This window comes from Kogia breviceps, chromosome 11 (assembly GCF_026419965.1).
Source record: "Kogia breviceps isolate mKogBre1 chromosome 11, mKogBre1 haplotype 1, whole genome shotgun sequence".
Taxonomy (NCBI): Eukaryota; Metazoa; Chordata; class Mammalia; order Artiodactyla; family Physeteridae; genus Kogia; species Kogia breviceps.
The window spans coordinates 67,520,166-67,537,648 of record NC_081320.1 but is presented as its reverse complement, the minus strand read 5'-3'; the positions used below and the strand labels follow the sequence as shown (position 1 = coordinate 67,537,648).

The following is a 17,483-nucleotide window of genomic DNA, read 5'->3' as shown; positions in this document are numbered from 1 at the left end:
TGAAACCACTGAAAACCAGACCATAATAGTCTTCACTGTTTTATGAAGAGCTGAAGGAACTAACTGCATCAGGGCTGAAGTGTGAACATCACCATATGAATGAGCTCAGGCTAGCCTGCTGGGTGGGTATAGCCCAGTGCTTAGCTGACTGGTCAACCAATGGACATTTGAGTGAGAGTACTGACAGCCAGCTGACTGTGGTACTATCAATGAGCCTAGTCAAGACCAGTGAAAGAACTGCCTGAGATCAATCCAAACTGCTGACTCACAAAATCATGAGCTTATAAAAGTTTGTTAAGCCATGAAGTTTGGCTTTGATAACTAATATATTCAGGATACAGTATCTTTTCATTTACTAACCTTTTTAGGTACAATTAAGATATGAAGAGGTATTAGCTCTAAGGGAATAGAAATGGGATTGGTTCTACATAGGAAGGTAGCATTAGCTTTCACAATACCCAAAGGTTACAAAACAATAAACTCTTAGAGCAAGAAATGTTGATGTTAGTGTAACACTCCCTAAGAGCCTAAATGGGGAACAGGAAAATACAGGATTTACCTTGAATTCTGTAGGTTCACCAACATTAGTGAGAATGTATAATTCATCATCTCTGTGTTCTACGTAGTAAAGGACCCCGTGTATTCGCTTCTGGATAAGTACTGGTGGGTCCCAAGGGCTCATGCCATCTATCAACCACACCTCTGAAGTGGTCTTGTTCATAATATTCATGGTGAGAAAACGACTGTCTTTTGTAAGATAAAGGAAAACAAAAAAGCTGCACAGAAGAAAGAGAGAGGGGGAGAGAGATACGAAAACCCAATAAATTTCAAATGCAGGCTATCTTGTTAATGACAATATCTCACTGGTGTTCAGTATACATTAATTTATAATGTAGATAGAAAATAAAAACTCCTTAGTGAATACTGCTTATAAAAACTGGCTATTATATTTCTCATTTCCTCCCTAAAGGCATTCAAAATAATTTTTCTCTAACATTTTATTATAAAAAATTTTCAAACATACAGTAAGGATGAAAGAAATGTAAGGTAAATACTGATACACCTACCACTAAGATTCAATCATGGTTAACATTTTGTTATGCTGTCTTTATCATGTATCTATGTATCTATTAATCCATCTTTTTTTAAAAAATGCATTTCAAGGTAAACTACAGACATCATCTAACTCTCAATCACATTAATAGATTATAGGGCTTTTTCTTGAGAAGAGGAAATAAACTTCCTAGAGGAGATATGTAACTGTAGGGAAGAAAAGGGACACAGAGTTTCCCTTGTTTTTCTTCTCTGTGCATGTTGGATATCCTTTTCCCTACTCTCCTAGTTTTTACAAAACAAACAATAGGAAGAAACACACTCACAATCTCACTAACCTCACACATTAAAAAAATTAACTATTTAAATTTTTCTATTTTTCCTGCTAAGGCTTAATTGTATTTTATACATGTCTTTAAATAGATGTAGTTATTTTAAAAATATAGATGCAATTCTGGATTCTGCATTTAGGTTTTTTTTTTTTTTTTTTAATTGGCTGTGCTGCGTGGCACATGGGATCTCAATTCCCCAACCAGGGATAGAACCTGTGCCCCCTGCAGTGGAAGTGCAGAGTCTTAAGCTCTGGACTGCCAGGGAAGTCCCTGCATTTCTTCTTACACATATTATCATCTTTCCCTACATTAGTTATGTAGTCTGTGATCATTATTTTTAATGGCTACCTAATATTCTACTGAGGTGAATTATCATAATTCTTAAAAATGTAGATTTTAATGTTTCATTATAATAAATATAAAAGGAAATATGTCATGAAGATAGTTTCCCTCTCCCTAACTTAAAAATAATTAATTCATTAGGTTGTTCTGGGTCTTAGTTGCGGCCAGTGGGCTCCTTAGTTGCGGTTCACTGGCTCCTTTAGTTGTGGCATGTATGTTCCCTAGTTACAGCCAGTGGGCTCCCTAGCTGCAGCAGGCAGGCTCCTCAGCTGAGGCTTGTTGCCTCCTTAGTTGTGGCATGTGAACTCCCAGCTGCGGCATGCATGCGGGACCTAGCTCCCCAACCAGGGAATGAACCTGGGCCCACTGCATTGGGAGTGCAGAGTCTTAACCATTGCACCACCAGGGAAGTCCTTCTTCCTAACTTCTATAATTATTTCCTTAAGATAAACTCTTAGTAACAGAAATATTGTTTTAATGATTAAGTATTTTTATGACTCTTGATCAATATAATCAAATACTATCCCAAGAGCATTACACTAATTCATATTGACACACTGGATGCCTTTAAATATTTTACCTACATGTTTCCTTATTAACAAAAGTAATTCATACTGAAAATACTAAAGAATATAAAGAAGGATGATAACCCTGAATTCCACTCCCCAGAGATAAGCATTTTGGTAAAATTCCTTTTGTATTGGATTACATTACTATGTTTGTCAATTTTATTTCTTTGCAATGTATCCATTTTAAACTTGGTGATGTAGTTTAAATTACTGGTCTATAACCATCTCTTTATAAATTAAGGACGTTAACTTGTCCTTTTGTTGAAAATACTTTCCCCCATTTTGTCATATGGATTGTCATGTTTGTGACATAAGAGTCTATTATTTTAGATAATCAAGAATATTGGTACTACCCCTTGTAATTTCTTCTATTGATTTTATGCTCTGGAAATATTTCAACCAAGCTTGAGTGAAATACATATATTTTCACCTAGGATTATTTGTTTTTTTTGATGGTTTTATTTTTACCAATAGATCCTTTAAATCTTTTAGGAATGTATGCTGATGTATGAAGTGATGAAAATTATTTTCGTCCAAATATTCAATATTTACATTCTAGGGTCTGTTTTAGGGTTATCTATTCTGGTCTCTTTTATTAGTCTGTCAATTTGTATTATTTTAACTGTTGTGCCTTCACATGTTTTAATATATTGTTGTAAGGCAAATCCCCTGCCCTATTTTGCTCTTTATTTTCAACACTTCCTTTGCCATTTTTATCTACTTATTTATGTGTAGTGATGACACAGGTAATCAAAAGATAAATTACTCAGTCAATTATCTGGCAGACATGTGGTTACAGGGAAGTGAGAACACAAGCAGCTCTGTAAGTAACAGTTTTCTAAGAAAGAGCAGTAAAGTTGTGGTAACTACCAAGCAAAAACCTACAGTAGATACACAAAATATAAAGAGAAGGGAATCAAACTATAGCACTATGGAAAATCATCAATTCATTAAGGAAGACAGTAGGAAAGGAAGAACTGGGAACTATTGATCCAAAGCAGCTAGAAAACATGAAAAAGATGGCATTAGTAAGTCTTTAGCTATTATAAATTACTCTAAATGTAAATGAATTAAATTCTCCAATCAAAAGGCATGAAGTGGCTAAACAGATTTTAAAAAGAACTAACTATATGCTGCCTATAGTAAGAGATTCATATCAATTTCATGGACATACACAGGCTCAAAATAAAGAAAAAGACATTCCACACAAGTAGAAACCAAAAGGGAGCAAGGGTAGCTATACTTATATCAGACAAAATAGACCTTAACTCAAAAGCTCTAACAAGAGATAAAGAAGGCCACTACATAATGACAAAGGTGTCAATTCGTCAAGAAGATTTATAACAAGCATAAATATATATGCACTTGACATCAGAACCCTCAAATATATTAAGCAAATATTAACAGATCTGAATGGAAAACAGACAACATGATAATAGTAGGGGACTTTAGTAGCCCACTTTCAACAATGGATAGATCATCCAGGCAGAAAATCAGTAAGGAAACCTTGGACATGAACTATACTTTAGAACAAATGGATCTAACAACGTATACAGAGCATTCTGTCCAACAGCAGCAAAAATTAAAAAAACATTCTTCTCAAGTGGACCTGGAACATTCTCCAGGATAGATTGATTATGTGTTAGGTCACAAAATAAGTCTTAACAGGAAAAAAACTGGAAAATTCACAAATATATCGAAATTAAACAATACACTCCTAAACAACCAAAGGGTCAAAGAAGAAATCAAAAGGGAAATTTAAAAAAAAACTTGAAGTAAATGAAAATGGAAATACTACACACCAAAACCTAAGGGATGAGGCAAAAGCAGTTCTAATAGAGGCATTTATAGCAATAAACACTTACATTAAGAAAAAAGAAAAATCTCAAACAAACTTCACACCTCAAGAAACTAGAAAAAGAAGTTATAGAGTAATTTTGGCAAACCTTACTTGTGAGAGAATACTGAAACCTGGGGATCAAAGCAAACACAGTTAAAAAAAAAAAAAAAAACAGCTCAGTCTCAGAAGTTCTACAAAGACCTTTATTACATTTTCTCTACTGGTATGCTGCTTTTCCCTCTTGGTCCTTCCCTTTGGGTTAGGGCTGTTAAGTACAGTTGACGCTTGAACAACATGGATTTGAACTGGTGGGGTCCACTTATACACAGATTCTTCTCAGTAAATACATACCACACTACCAACACCATCTGCAGTTGGTTGAATACTCTGATATGGAACAGTGGATAAAGATATGGAACAATGGATAAAGAGGGTCAACTGTAAAGTTATAGGTGGATTTTCAACCACACGGGAGTCAGTGCGCCTAACCCCCAGTTGTTCAAGGGTCAACTATATTAGAATCGACAAACTAATCTGTGCTTTAGAGATCAGATGCCAAACTAGGTTTAAACATACTTAATTATGGTTAATTCTTTTGGGGGTAGAAAAAGCATGCTAGAAGCCAAAAATCAAGAATCTTAAATGTATGTATAACTTAATCTTAGAACTTAGGATAGTAACAACAAATGGCAACTAAGTACCTTATTCAAGGGTATAGCTCATAGGGTCAATTTTGAGTTTTATTCACAAGATGGAAAATGGCTCACTATCATAAGTCATTGATACAATGTAATAAATTACTAGCTTAAACTGTCATCTCCAAAAGATATCCTTGACAAATGACACACAAAGTAGTGGAACTTATGAATAGCTGGTTCTAGTAAACTCTCATTAAAACAATCATCATCAGAAAAAAGCAATGACAGCATTACTGAACCCAGAATGTTAGTTCTATGGGTTAGAATAATATAATTTCTCCAGACCTCAAGTTCTTTATATAAACTGGGTGTTGTATAAGATTTTCTTTAAGGTCCTTGTCAGCTCTGAGATTTTATTAAGTGAAGGGTTACTTTTCTTGTTTTGGGTATCAGTTTTACTGTCATAGATTTGGTGTTAAAGATCATTTTTCTCTCTTGCAAAATCTGTTCAGACATTGTCCAAATTATACTGTAAGAGGTGACAGGACCCTGGTGTTAAGAAATAATTTATCATAAATCATTTGGAAAAGTATATCTGGGTAAGAGTTAAGGGATTTTGCCAGATAAATTTATTATCATTTCCTCCCAAGCCTGGTTAAGTGGTAACATGAGGTATAAGTCCTGAAGCAAAAAGAATTGGCTTTAAGGAGGAATTACCAAAGTATTGGGGAAAGTAAAATTTAAAGCCCAATGTATATCATGGTTCAAAGCAAAGCAATTTAAAATTCAGATAACCTATATGAAATAAATAGTGAATTCTGTATAACTGACACCATGGTTATTCTAGTTATGACTTACAAGAGATTCATAACTGCTGCATGGAAACCATATTAAATGTTTAATTAACAACTCCTCTCATGTGTCAGTACAGAGAGAATGTTAGTAACTCAGCATTTGAGTCTAATGATATTTGTGTTCACTCTGAAATTTGAATGTAACTAATTTCCAATTTTGAATCTAAACCACTTATAAAAGAATGTTTATGCTCCTCTTAGGCTTATTATATCTGATTCCAGCCAAAATCAATGTTTTAAGTCAACCAAGAGCAGCACTGTAGATAAATAGATAAATACTCTCAAGAAAAAGACTTAATTGCATTGTTTTAGTACCTTGGGTCTTTTTCTGTGTAAAAACGTTCATTACGCCTGTTATCACCAAAAGTTGCTCGATATACATCATGACAGCGAAGGTTCCTCTGGAAGGTGTAGAATAAAACATCTTCATCTTCTTCATCCTTTACCCATTCTAAAAGAAAATAAAGAATTATATATAACCACCTACTTACAGTTAAAAAAAAAAAAAGGCACAGTGCATTCTGAGTGCCAAACAGAAGAGATGTGCAAGTTTATCCCTGGAAATCTAAATCTAACATAGGTTTGACTATGTCTAACCCTGTTATTTATAAGCCAGAGATATTTCCAGAGAATAAGATACTACTACACCACTTCTAAGTTTTCAAGTAGTTATTAGTCTCAGGGTACTCAACTTTCTAAATAAGAGATGAATATTCAATATTTAAGAAAGACTTTGGTAAAGTCACATTTGCTTTCAGGAGATGAATTATGTTTAAATCTACAACCTCTAACTCTGAGGAAATTTTCGACCATCTTCTCTCATGCCTAAATGTTTTCTGTTTTCAAGCCACAGGATATCTCAAACTACCAAATATGGTGTTTTCTAGATCTTACCAGAGGCTGTCAATGAAAGTTTTCACACAATTACATCATGACTGCCACCTGGCTGACAGTGACTGTAAGACATTATTGTATAGTATGCATTCTGATTTTAGACAGGTTAAAATGTACAAAAGGTACACCTTAGAATCAATTAGATACGGTATAACTTCTATTCACTGCAAAAGCATTTAGTTATTAAACAATGGGGAAATTTATGGCAGAAAATGAAAAGGGAGGATAAAGTATAAACATACATATCACTCAGTGATAAATGATAAAATTTAAAGTTGGTTCTATTGGTAAAAATATCATAGCTTTTAGTGAATAAGTTAGTTCATCGTGTTCCAGAGTTCCTTGGTAGTGACCCTGGGCAATGTGCTATAACGGCTTGACCAGATGATGTGAAATGAAAAAAATCATACCCGAGCTTAAAGTTGAATAAAATATTAAGAGACAAGTTATATGTGAAAATGTACTCTAAATAATAGCAAAGAATTACTGATATATTAACATACACTGTACAACCTGGACTCTGATTACAATACTTTTAAAATCATGAACATGAATTTGGATATTTAACTAAAGAAGGGAAGGTCTCCTGAATAAGAGGCACAGAGGAAGGTATGGAGTCCACAGGGATAAACAAATCAGACATTCATCTTATTCACTCACGTGAGCAAGTAAAAATGTTTGCAAAGTGTGGACAATTCTCTTTACTGTTGCCTTTTCAATTTAGAAGACTGTTTTGGTTGGTGGCTTACCAAAACTGGACACATTTGGGAAAGAAGCTTCCATTACAGGTTGATCACTGAGCTTCACAACTACACAGGTAGATGCTTCAGAATCTTCAGTTCTTATCTTGGCAGCTACATATTTTTCATCAGGAGCAACTCTGATACAATCAATGAAGGGTTGCTCTAATTTAAGTTCCTCCAAGTTGAACAAAACTTCATAATTATCATTGTCTGCTGCATAAAGAAAAGGATAAAGGAGATAATTCCACAAAATATACTTCAAAAATTATAAACTGTATTTCAATGTTTTAAATTAGCATTCCCCTTTTGTAAGAGGCTACATTTTGGCGTCTTTGAACACTGACAGCAGTTTGATGTGTATAGAAAATTGCATTAGTATTAATACTACCCTACACTATTCAATATTATTCAATGCATCAACCTATGTGATGTTACTTGATAGTGATAGTCTAATATTTGTAGACCATACAGAACCTAGAAAAGTAAGAAAATGTAAGTGACCCTGAATAGTCTATATAGTGCCTAGCACACTATCCAGGATTTGGTAGATGCTCAAAAAATGCTGGTTCCCACCTCCATTCTTTCTGCCAAAGCTTTTGAATGTAGCTGTTAATTATATCTTAGGCAAACCCAGAAATTAAAAACTACTCATTTAAAAAAAGAGAAAAAAATCAGAAATTGAAAACATATTTTCTATACCTTTGAAAAATCAATACCAAATTTCCAATGAAAAATGTGAAACCTGAAAAATCAGGTATTTCTTAAAAGGAAAAACTGTTTTGTACCTTCTTCATCTTTGGAACGAACCAAACAGCAGCCCTCTTGATAATAAACAAAACCACCATGTTTAATCTGAAAAGAAACAAATGGTTTACTTACAATTTATTCAATAATTTTAAAACAATTTAATTGTTTAGTGATCTGACTAGTCAAGATGAAGAAATGAAATCTTTTATAAGCAGACGTGTTGCAGTCTATGAATGAACATATAAAAGATACAAAATGAATCACTTTTTACAACAGTGATTAAGATATGGTTTTCATATGTTTACAATCAATCACTGGAGGAGTTTCTAATACATAAATGTAAGAGGCAACAAAGAGAAGGCATTAACGAAACCTATGACTGTACAAACCACTTTAGCTTTACTTCTGGAACATTTGACAATTAACAGAGATCAAGTGGCATCTTTAAGATAATCCAAAATGATGCAGATGCGGAAACTGTGTCTTAGACTAGACTGAAAACCCAGTCAATTACTTTCTGAGAGCCTTCCTTTAAAATATGCTGTCACTGACAATTGTCCACGGTTTGATCTGATTTTACACAAAGCATCTCACCCTCTGTGAGGGTGACAGTTACAGACAATTTAAGATTGAAAGACTATTACCAATATATGAATCATGCTCGTCTAATTCCTACATATTAAATGCAACTGATTGATATGATTTCCGGTAGCTTAAGACAATTACTACTTGCTAGTTAGTGGCATACTTTGAATCTGGAATTCCTCATTCTTAACCTATTGCTATTTCCATTCTACTACGTATGTAATTTTCATTCATAAGCTGTGGTTCTGTTTTCCAATCTTATCGAAAAATTTTCAACATGTATGTGCAATCTGTTTCAACTGAATATTTATGACTGTGGTAACCATAAAACAGTCAAGCAAATACTTGGATTTCATGGTATTATACTATGTAAAGTGAATTTTCTTTTATTAAAAAAGTATAGATAGAACAATCAAATACTTTTCAAGTAATAAAACATTGTGAGTTAGTTTCATTTGAACTTCTTCTTGGGAGTATTTAAAAAATTTAAAAACAGAATTGGTTTTTTCCAAAAACCAGAATTAACATTATATGCTTGGAAATTCATCTTGGCTTTGATCTTTATAATTTATTTAAAGGACCATACTCAACTTACTGTTTGTTCTTTAAGTTTTTCAGCATATTTTAAAGGCCAAAAGCAGTCTAATTCTGATGTTGCATTATGTTTATAAATCACAAGGCATTTTATTTGTATCCTGACTGGTAATATCAGATTTTTAAAAAAAGATGTAAGATATCCTACCTCTGCATTGATGATTTCGTATTCTTCTTGTGGCTGTGTTTCCAATTTTGTTCTCACTTTTTCAAATGCATCCATGTTTTCTGAAAGGGATTTTTTGTTTTCTTGTTTAATAGGCAAAAATTCCTGGAAAAAGTTTTATCAGTATGATCATACTATTTCAACTAGGGAGAAAACCTTTGCTTTTTAAAGGTAATTCTTATTTCCTTTTCATTCAAGTACTACAATGTTAGGTCTATACTTATGAAATAATATGCATTTCACAGATCCTAAATGTTTCATAAGCTCAATAAATTATTTCCTCTTTTTCATTTAAAAATGTAAACAAGGTGGATACTTGATGACTATACTATTAATTTAAATGGATAAGTCCTTAAGATGCAGTAGTACTAAGAAGCGCTGGAAAGTCTTCAGAAATACTGAGAAAGCAGTAAAGGAAATCCTATGAACATTTACAAATTTAATAGCCAGGTGTGAGAAGTAGAAGTCTACTGAGTTTTATAAGTACTGAAATACCTCCTAAAAAGGGGAAAATGTCAAAGGGAGAGGAAGACATTATCATTCTTAATAAATGTTCACTATTATTTTATTCACAGCAAGAGTTATGATAAAAAGTTTTTCATACTTTATATCTTCATTGGCCATAATTTTCTTCTCATGGAGATAAGGAATCCTCTGAATAGAACTGTTTATTAGCTCAAAAGGCAAATTAATGCTTTATAAAACAGAGCTTCTCTTTGAGGTTAAAAATATATATATACTCATCTTCAAAAAGGAAAAATAATGGAAAATTGACAAGTAAAGATATAGGTGAAAGCTAAATAAAGCACTCAGTGTCTTATTAGGAGTATCTAATAAGCTAACAGCTTACGTTGATCTCTGGTGAGCATATAAATATCATATGAATTATTAAAATTTGGATAAGGCAAAACCTCAGTTGTCAAATTAAAAAAAGGGTTGAATAATTCAACACTCCACAGGTTTCCCTTGCTTAAGGAAAATAATTCTAGCCAAGATTTTAAATGTCAGCTTTCTGCCAAAGATGACAACTGTAGTGATTTGTGCCAGAGAGAGCACTAAGCCTTTGGTTAGGACCTGCAACAGCTGGTAAATATTTATTGCACAAGGGTATCCATGATACTTTACCAACAGTGTAGAAAATGTAAGCTATAAATACAGTTTATATCACAAAGATTTAAACAGTCTAAAATTAAACACAAGAATAAAACAGAAAAATCACCAAAGCAAATTAAATGAAAAAATAATCATTCTCACAAAGTTTTTTAGACTTTTTGAGATGCTTTATGATTTGGATTAGATTCACATTGGCAACAATGGCTGTTACAGTAGTCTAAATCATTCAGTCTCTACTTCAACTGAAGTCTCTACTTCAATCATAAAATTAATATGATGGAGTAATGATTTAAAATTCAAATTCTAAAGGCTCATTTTTTTTTAGTATTTCTACAAAATCTAGTGTTAATCTTTAGTGAGGCAAAATATCTATACCAATAATTTCCTATTATCACCCAAAGCACAAATCAGAAGATCGCTAGAAATTTATCTTGAAACAATAACTTAGTGGTAGAAGCTACCTTTTCATATCCAGATATATACTTATCTATTCTGTTAATTCCTATTAGAACTTTTGAAGTACAGTCAGGATGGCTATGAAGAGAGTATCTCTTTCTACTACCTTGCAGCTCCTAGCACACTGTAGGTGAGGAGCTGGGCTCTGTCACTTTTAAACACCCATTCTTATTGAGAGCCATGGCCAATGCCGGGGTAAGGCAACAGAGCTGGGCCCAATATCTATCCTCCTAAACTTAGTTTACACTCTTGATTAACTTTTTTCTGTGTCACAAATCCAAATAAACTGAGCTTATCTGAACCAAAATAACCCTGAAAGCAATAGGATTTTTAACTGCCTTAATAAAATGGAAGTAGAATTCAAGAGTTCTGTAAATAATTCCTCAAAAGGAATTACTTCCAGGGAAACTGAGATTTTATATAATAGTCATAAAGTACTCCAAACTGGTTTTGGTTTAAGTTCTGTCCCCAAGAATACCCACTGGGTGTTTTAAGCTTTCATTTCAATGCCAGCTAGCATTACCATTAGGGTATGCAGCTAAACCTATCCATTTTAGCCAAGCATCTTAAAGCAGGGGTTCCCAACCTCTGGGCTGCGAACTGGTACCTGTCCGTGGCCTGCTAGGAACCAGGCCGCACAGCAGGAGGTGAGCGGCAGGTGAGCGAGCAAAGCTTCATCTGCTGCTCCCCATCACTCGCAATAGCACCTGAACTATAGCTCCACCCCGGGTCCATGCAAAAATTGTCTTCCACAAAACTGGTCCCTGGTGCCAAAAAGATTGGGGAACACTGTCTTAATACATGAATAGTCTATTAGTTTTAAGAGAATATACTACCTAAAGGAGCTGAGGTGAGGAGAGCTTTAAATTTTAAGAGTTACATGTACAGTATCGCTCAATCAGTGGAAAAAAGAAGCATTCCTTCCCACCTTCTGGGTGGTCCACCACAAAACCATTTTACAATGGAAATTCATAAGACAAGAGAATGGAATATGTAAACTTCACATTTTATTAATTAATTTATTTTTTGGCTACACTGTGTGGCATAAGGATCTTAGTTCCCCAACCAGGGATCAAACCTGTGCCCCCTGCAGTGGAAGTGTGGAGTCTTAACCACTGGACTGCCAGGAAAGTCTCTGTAAACTTTATTATAGCAAATAATAATGAACTCTAAAAACAGAAAATAGCACAATAGAAGAACAGTGGGCAGCTTTTAGTCAAGATGGTGCCATTAATTAATAGCTTATTCCAAGTCTGGGGCAGGGAGAGTAAAAAGTAGGCTTAGGTCATTTTGTGTCAGAAAGCAAGAAGTGTTCAAAGGTTCACGGAGATGTGTCAAAAGAACACAAAGGCCAGTTTGAAGGGGTTCCTACTAGCCACATTTGGGACAGTTTGAGCATCAAAAATAATAATGACTGTGTAATTGATTATAATAAACTGAAAAAAACCCAATAATTTAAAAAGAAGCAAAAAATAAAACACACACCTAACTAAAATAAAATAAAAAGAGGGTACAAAAAAAGGGGGAAACTCTTCTTAACAGAATACTACCACCTAATAAATGTAGAAAGAATAATAGAAGTAAAAAATCATTAGCAACCCCCAGTGAAACAAATGATTAGGGTAAAGATCATCCTTGGTTATTAAACTCATTAGATGAAATTATGTCAGGTAATAAAATATTTGCACGAAGAATTACTCTAAGTCTACTTAGTAACTGCAAAGGGAATAATGGCCTGTTAACAATGGAGAGAACTAGCAGTTATCACCTTAGCTGAAATTATCAAGCTTAGCACCATTAATAGTGGGACAAGCTGAGATTATGTGTCTCCTGAAATAACGTAATATGAAACATTTCAATTTAAGACAGAAAAAGAGAAGAGTAAACCTAAAGGAACTAGAAGACAGGAAATAAAATTAATTTGTTTCAATTAAATTGATACAGTAACTAACGAGAAGACCAACAAAATAAAAAAGTTGGTTCTTTTAAAAAATGTACTAAGAAAGAGATGTATAGCAAAACTGATTTAAAAAATGATAAAACATTACGAATGAAAAAGTTGGAAAAATTACAGACATAATTAAGATTATTAAAACTTACAATAACATTCTTTATGCTAATATATTTGAAAACACGATAAAATGGGTAATATTCCAGAAAATAAATTACCAAAACCAACTCAAAAAAAGAAAAACTGTATAAGCTAATAAATATAAAAGAAATTGATAACTAAGTGCTCCCTTCTTAAAAGAGACAGAAAACCCAGACACCTTCAAGGGTAGCTTTCTCTAATCCTCAAGGAAAAGATAATCTCATATGTCAACTATTTAAGAAAAAAAATGCCAACTATTTAAAACTACTCAACTTATTTTATCAGGCTAATATAACCCTGACACTAACACTAGACAGTGACAATATTAGACAATTAAAAACCAATCTTACTGTAAAATATGGATTGAAAAAACTCAAATAAAATTCATAAATCAATGCATTTTTAAAAAGCACAAAATAAAAACAATAATAGTAACAATAAGATCCTATGTGACCAAGTAGGATTTACCTTAAGAATGAAAGTATGGTTCAATGTTAGAAAAATCCATCAATCACAAATAAAGGAAATAAATCTTAGGCCCATTTCAATTATTGCAGAAAAAAACAGAAAATAATGCACTTAGAAAATGATAAAAACCTTAAATTAGGAATAGAGAGGAACTTCCTTGACTTAATAAATGATCTTTGTTTTTTTTCACAAAACCATACTAATCATCTGTGAAACTCTTTTCAATACTCTTAATTATATTCATTTAAAATATCTAGTTGTATTTGCTGTTTATTTTCTTATTCAAAAAGTGACTGTTAAATGAAGGAAAGTAATTGTTTCCAATGTTCCCTGCTTCTAATTTCTCTCCTTGAGCCCAGTAAGATTTTTGCCCTTCTCATTCCACTGACTGCTCTTGTCAAGGTCACTGATGGCCAGAGATATTATGGGGGACAGAGACAAGATGGCAGAGTAGAAAGATGTGAGCTCACCTCTTCTTATGAAAACACCCAAATCACAACTAACTGCAGAACAACATTGACAAAAAAAATCCTGGAACCTACCAAAAAAAAGATATCCTACACCCAAAGACAAAGAAGCCACCATGAGATGGTAGGAGGGGGGCAATCATGATAAATCAAATACCATACCCATCGGGTAGATGATCAGCAAACTGGAAAATAATCATATCATAAAAGTTCTCCCACAGGGGCAAAAGTTCTGAGCCCCACATCAGGCTCACCAGCCTGGGTGTCTGGCAATGGGAGGAGGAGCCCCCAGAGAATCTGGCTTTGAAGGCCATCAGGTTTTGATAGCAGGAATTCCACAGGACTGGGGCAAACAGAAACTGCACTCTTGGAGGGTGCACACGAAGTGTCACGTGCACCAGGTCCAAGGGAAAAAAGAAATGACCTCAAAAGAGCCTGGGCCAGACCTACTGGCTGGTATTGGAGGGTCTTCTGTGGAGGCAGAGGGTGGCTGTGGCTCACTGTGGGGACAAAGACACTGGAAGCAGTAGTTCTGGGGAGTACTCATTGACGTGAGCCCTACTGGTGGCTGCAATGTTCTCACCAAGACCTGGCCCCACCCAACAGCCTGTAGGCTCCACTGCTCAGACATCTCAGGCCAAACAACCAACAGGGCAGGAACACATCAGCAGAGAGGCTGCTTAAAGTGTTCCTGAGCACACAGCTTCCCACTAAACACACCCCTTGACATGGCCCTGCCCACCAGAGGGATAAGACCCAGCCCCACCCACCAATGGGCAGGAACCAGTCCTTCACACCAGGAAGGCTGGACAAGCCTCTTAGGCTCATCCACCAGCGGGCAGACATCAGAAGCAAGAAGAACTACAATCCTGTAGCCTGTGGAACAGAAACCATAATCACAGAAAGTTGGACAAAATGAGATGGCAGAGGAATATGTCCCAAATGAAGGAATAAGATAAAAGCCCAGAAGAACATCTAACTGAAGTGGAAATAGGCAATCTACCTGAAAAAGAATTCAGAGTAATGATAGTAAAGATGATCCAAGATCTTGGAAATAAAAATGAAGGCACAGATTGAGAAAATACAAGAAATGTTTAACAAAGACAGAGAAGAACTAAAGAACAAACAAACAGAGATGAACAATACAACAACTGAAATGAAAAATACACTTAAAAGAATCAATAGCAGAATAACTGAGGCAGAAGAATGGATAAGTGAGCTGGAAGACAGAATGGTGGAAATCACTGCTATGGAACAGAATAAAGAAAAAAGAATGAAAAGAAATGAGGACAGTCTGAGAGACCTCTGGGACAACATTAAAGGCATCAACACTCACATTATAGGGATCCCAGAAGAACAAGACAAAGAGAAGGGACCTGAGAAAATATCTGAAGAGATAATAGCTGAAAACTTCCCTAACGTGGGAAAGGAAACAAGTCCACTCAAGTCCAGGAAGCACAGAGAGTCCCAGGCAAGATAAACCGAAGGAGGAACATGCTGAGACACACAGTAATCAAATTGACAAAAATTAAAGACAAAGAAAAATAATAAAAACAAGGGAAGAGCAACAAATAACATACAAGAGAATTCTCATAACGTTATCAGCTGATTTCTTAGCAGACACTCTGCAAGCCAGAAGGGAGTGGCAGGATATATTTAAAGTGATGAAATGGAAGAACCAACAACCAAGAATGCTCTAATCAGCAAGGCTCTCATAAAGCTTTACAGACAAGCAAAAGCTAAGAGAATTTGGCACCACGAGACCAGCTTTGCAACAAATGCTAAAGGAACTTCTCAAGGTGGAAAAGAAAAGGTTACAACTAGAAACAAGAGAACTAAGAATGGAAAAGCTCGCTGGCAAAGGCAAACATACAGTAAAGGTAGGAAATGATCCACATACAAATATGATATCAAAACCAGCAATCGTGAGGAGAGTACAAATGCAGGATATTGGAAATGGATTTGAAATTAAAAGATCAGCAACTTAAAACAATCTTGTATACATATAGACTGCTATATCAAAACCTCATGGTAAATGCAAACCGAAAATCTACAATAGATACACATACACAAAAGAAAAAGGAATCCAAACACAACAGTAAAGTTAGTCATCAAATCACGAGAACAAAAGAGGAAGAGTCAAAAAAAGACCTACAAAAACAAATCCAAAACAATTAACAAAATGGCAATAAGAACATACATGTCGATAATTACTTTAAATGTAAATGGATTAAATGATCCAACAAAAGACAAAGACTGGCTAAATGGATACAAGAATAAGATCCATATATATGCTGTCTACAAGAGATATACTTCAGATCTAGGGACACATACAGACTGAAAGTGAGGGGATGGAAAAAGCTATCCCATGCAAATGGAAATAAAAGAAAGCTGGAGTAGCAATACTCATATCAGACTAAATAGACTTTAAAATAATGTTACAAGAGACAAGGAAGGATACTACATAATGATCAAAGGATCAATCCAAGAAAAAGATATACCAAGTATAAATATATATGCACCCAACATAGGAGCACCTCAATACATAAGGCAACTGCTAACAGCTCTAAAAGAGGAAATCAACAGTAACACAATAATAGTGGGGGACTTTAACACCCCACTTTCATCAATGGACAGATGATCCAGACAGAAAATCAATAAGGTAACACAGGCCTTAAACGACACATTAGACCAGATGAACTTAATATTTACAGAGCATTCCATCCAAAAGCAGCAGAATACACATTCTTCTCCAGTACCCATGGAACACTCTCCAGGACTGATCACACGGTGGGTCACAAAGCGAGCCTTGGTAAATTTAAGAAAACTGAAATCGTACCAAGAATCTTTTCCAACTACAATGCTAGGAAAAGAAAACTAAAAAAACTGTAAACCAAAACAATACAAAAAACTAAAAAACACAAACGTGGAGACTAAACAATATGCTACTAAACAAATAATGGACCACTGAGGAAATCAAAAAATACCTAGACAAACAAAAACAAAAGCACGCCAAGCCAAAACCTATGGGACGCAGCAAAAGCAGTCTTAAGAAAGAAGTTTATAGCAATAAAATCTTACCTCAGGAAACAAGAAAATCTCAAATAAACAACCTAACCTCACACCTAAAGCAAACAGAGAAAGAAGAAACAAAACTCAAAGTTAGTAAAAGGAAAGAAATCATAAAGATCAGAGCAGAAATAAATGAAATAGAGACAAAGAAAACAACAGAAAAGATCAATGAAACTAAAAGCTGGTTCCATGAAAAGATAAACTAAATTGATAAACCTTTAACCAGACCCCTCAAGAAAAAAAGGTAGAGGGCTCAAATCAATAAAATTAGAAATGAAAAAGGAGAAGTTACAATGGACACCACAGAAATACAAGGGATCATAAGAAACTACTACAAGCAACTGTATGCCAATAAAATGGACAACCTAGAAGAAATGGACAAATTCTTCGAAAGGCACAATCTCCCAAGACTGAACCAGGAAGAATTGGAAAATATGAACAGACCAATCACAAGTAGT

At 34.6% G+C, this 17,483-nt stretch overlaps 1 protein-coding gene across 6 annotated transcripts in view; it reads right to left on the bottom strand.

Annotated features, from left to right (window-relative positions):
• Positions 1–17,483, bottom strand: part of PREPL (prolyl endopeptidase like) — a 55,683-nt gene that overhangs the window by 18,094 nt on the left and 20,106 nt on the right. For 3 of the 6 annotated variants that reach the window (XM_067007658.1, XM_067007659.1, XM_059079407.2), the window contains 5 exons: positions 9,340–9,419; positions 8,051–8,117; positions 7,272–7,478; positions 5,944–6,079; positions 560–776 (listed from right to left, as the gene is read on the bottom strand). In XM_067007658.1, coding sequence (XP_066863759.1) covers positions 560–776; positions 5,944–6,079; positions 7,272–7,478; positions 8,051–8,117; positions 9,340–9,414 — 702 coding nt within the window. In that variant the 5' untranslated portion in view covers positions 9,415–9,419. Of the gene's footprint in view, positions 1–559; positions 777–5,943; positions 6,080–7,271; positions 7,479–8,050; positions 8,118–9,339; positions 9,463–17,483 lie in introns of all 6 variants that reach the window. The other 3 variants (XM_059079401.2, XM_059079404.2, XM_059079408.2) reach the window with 1 other exon arrangement.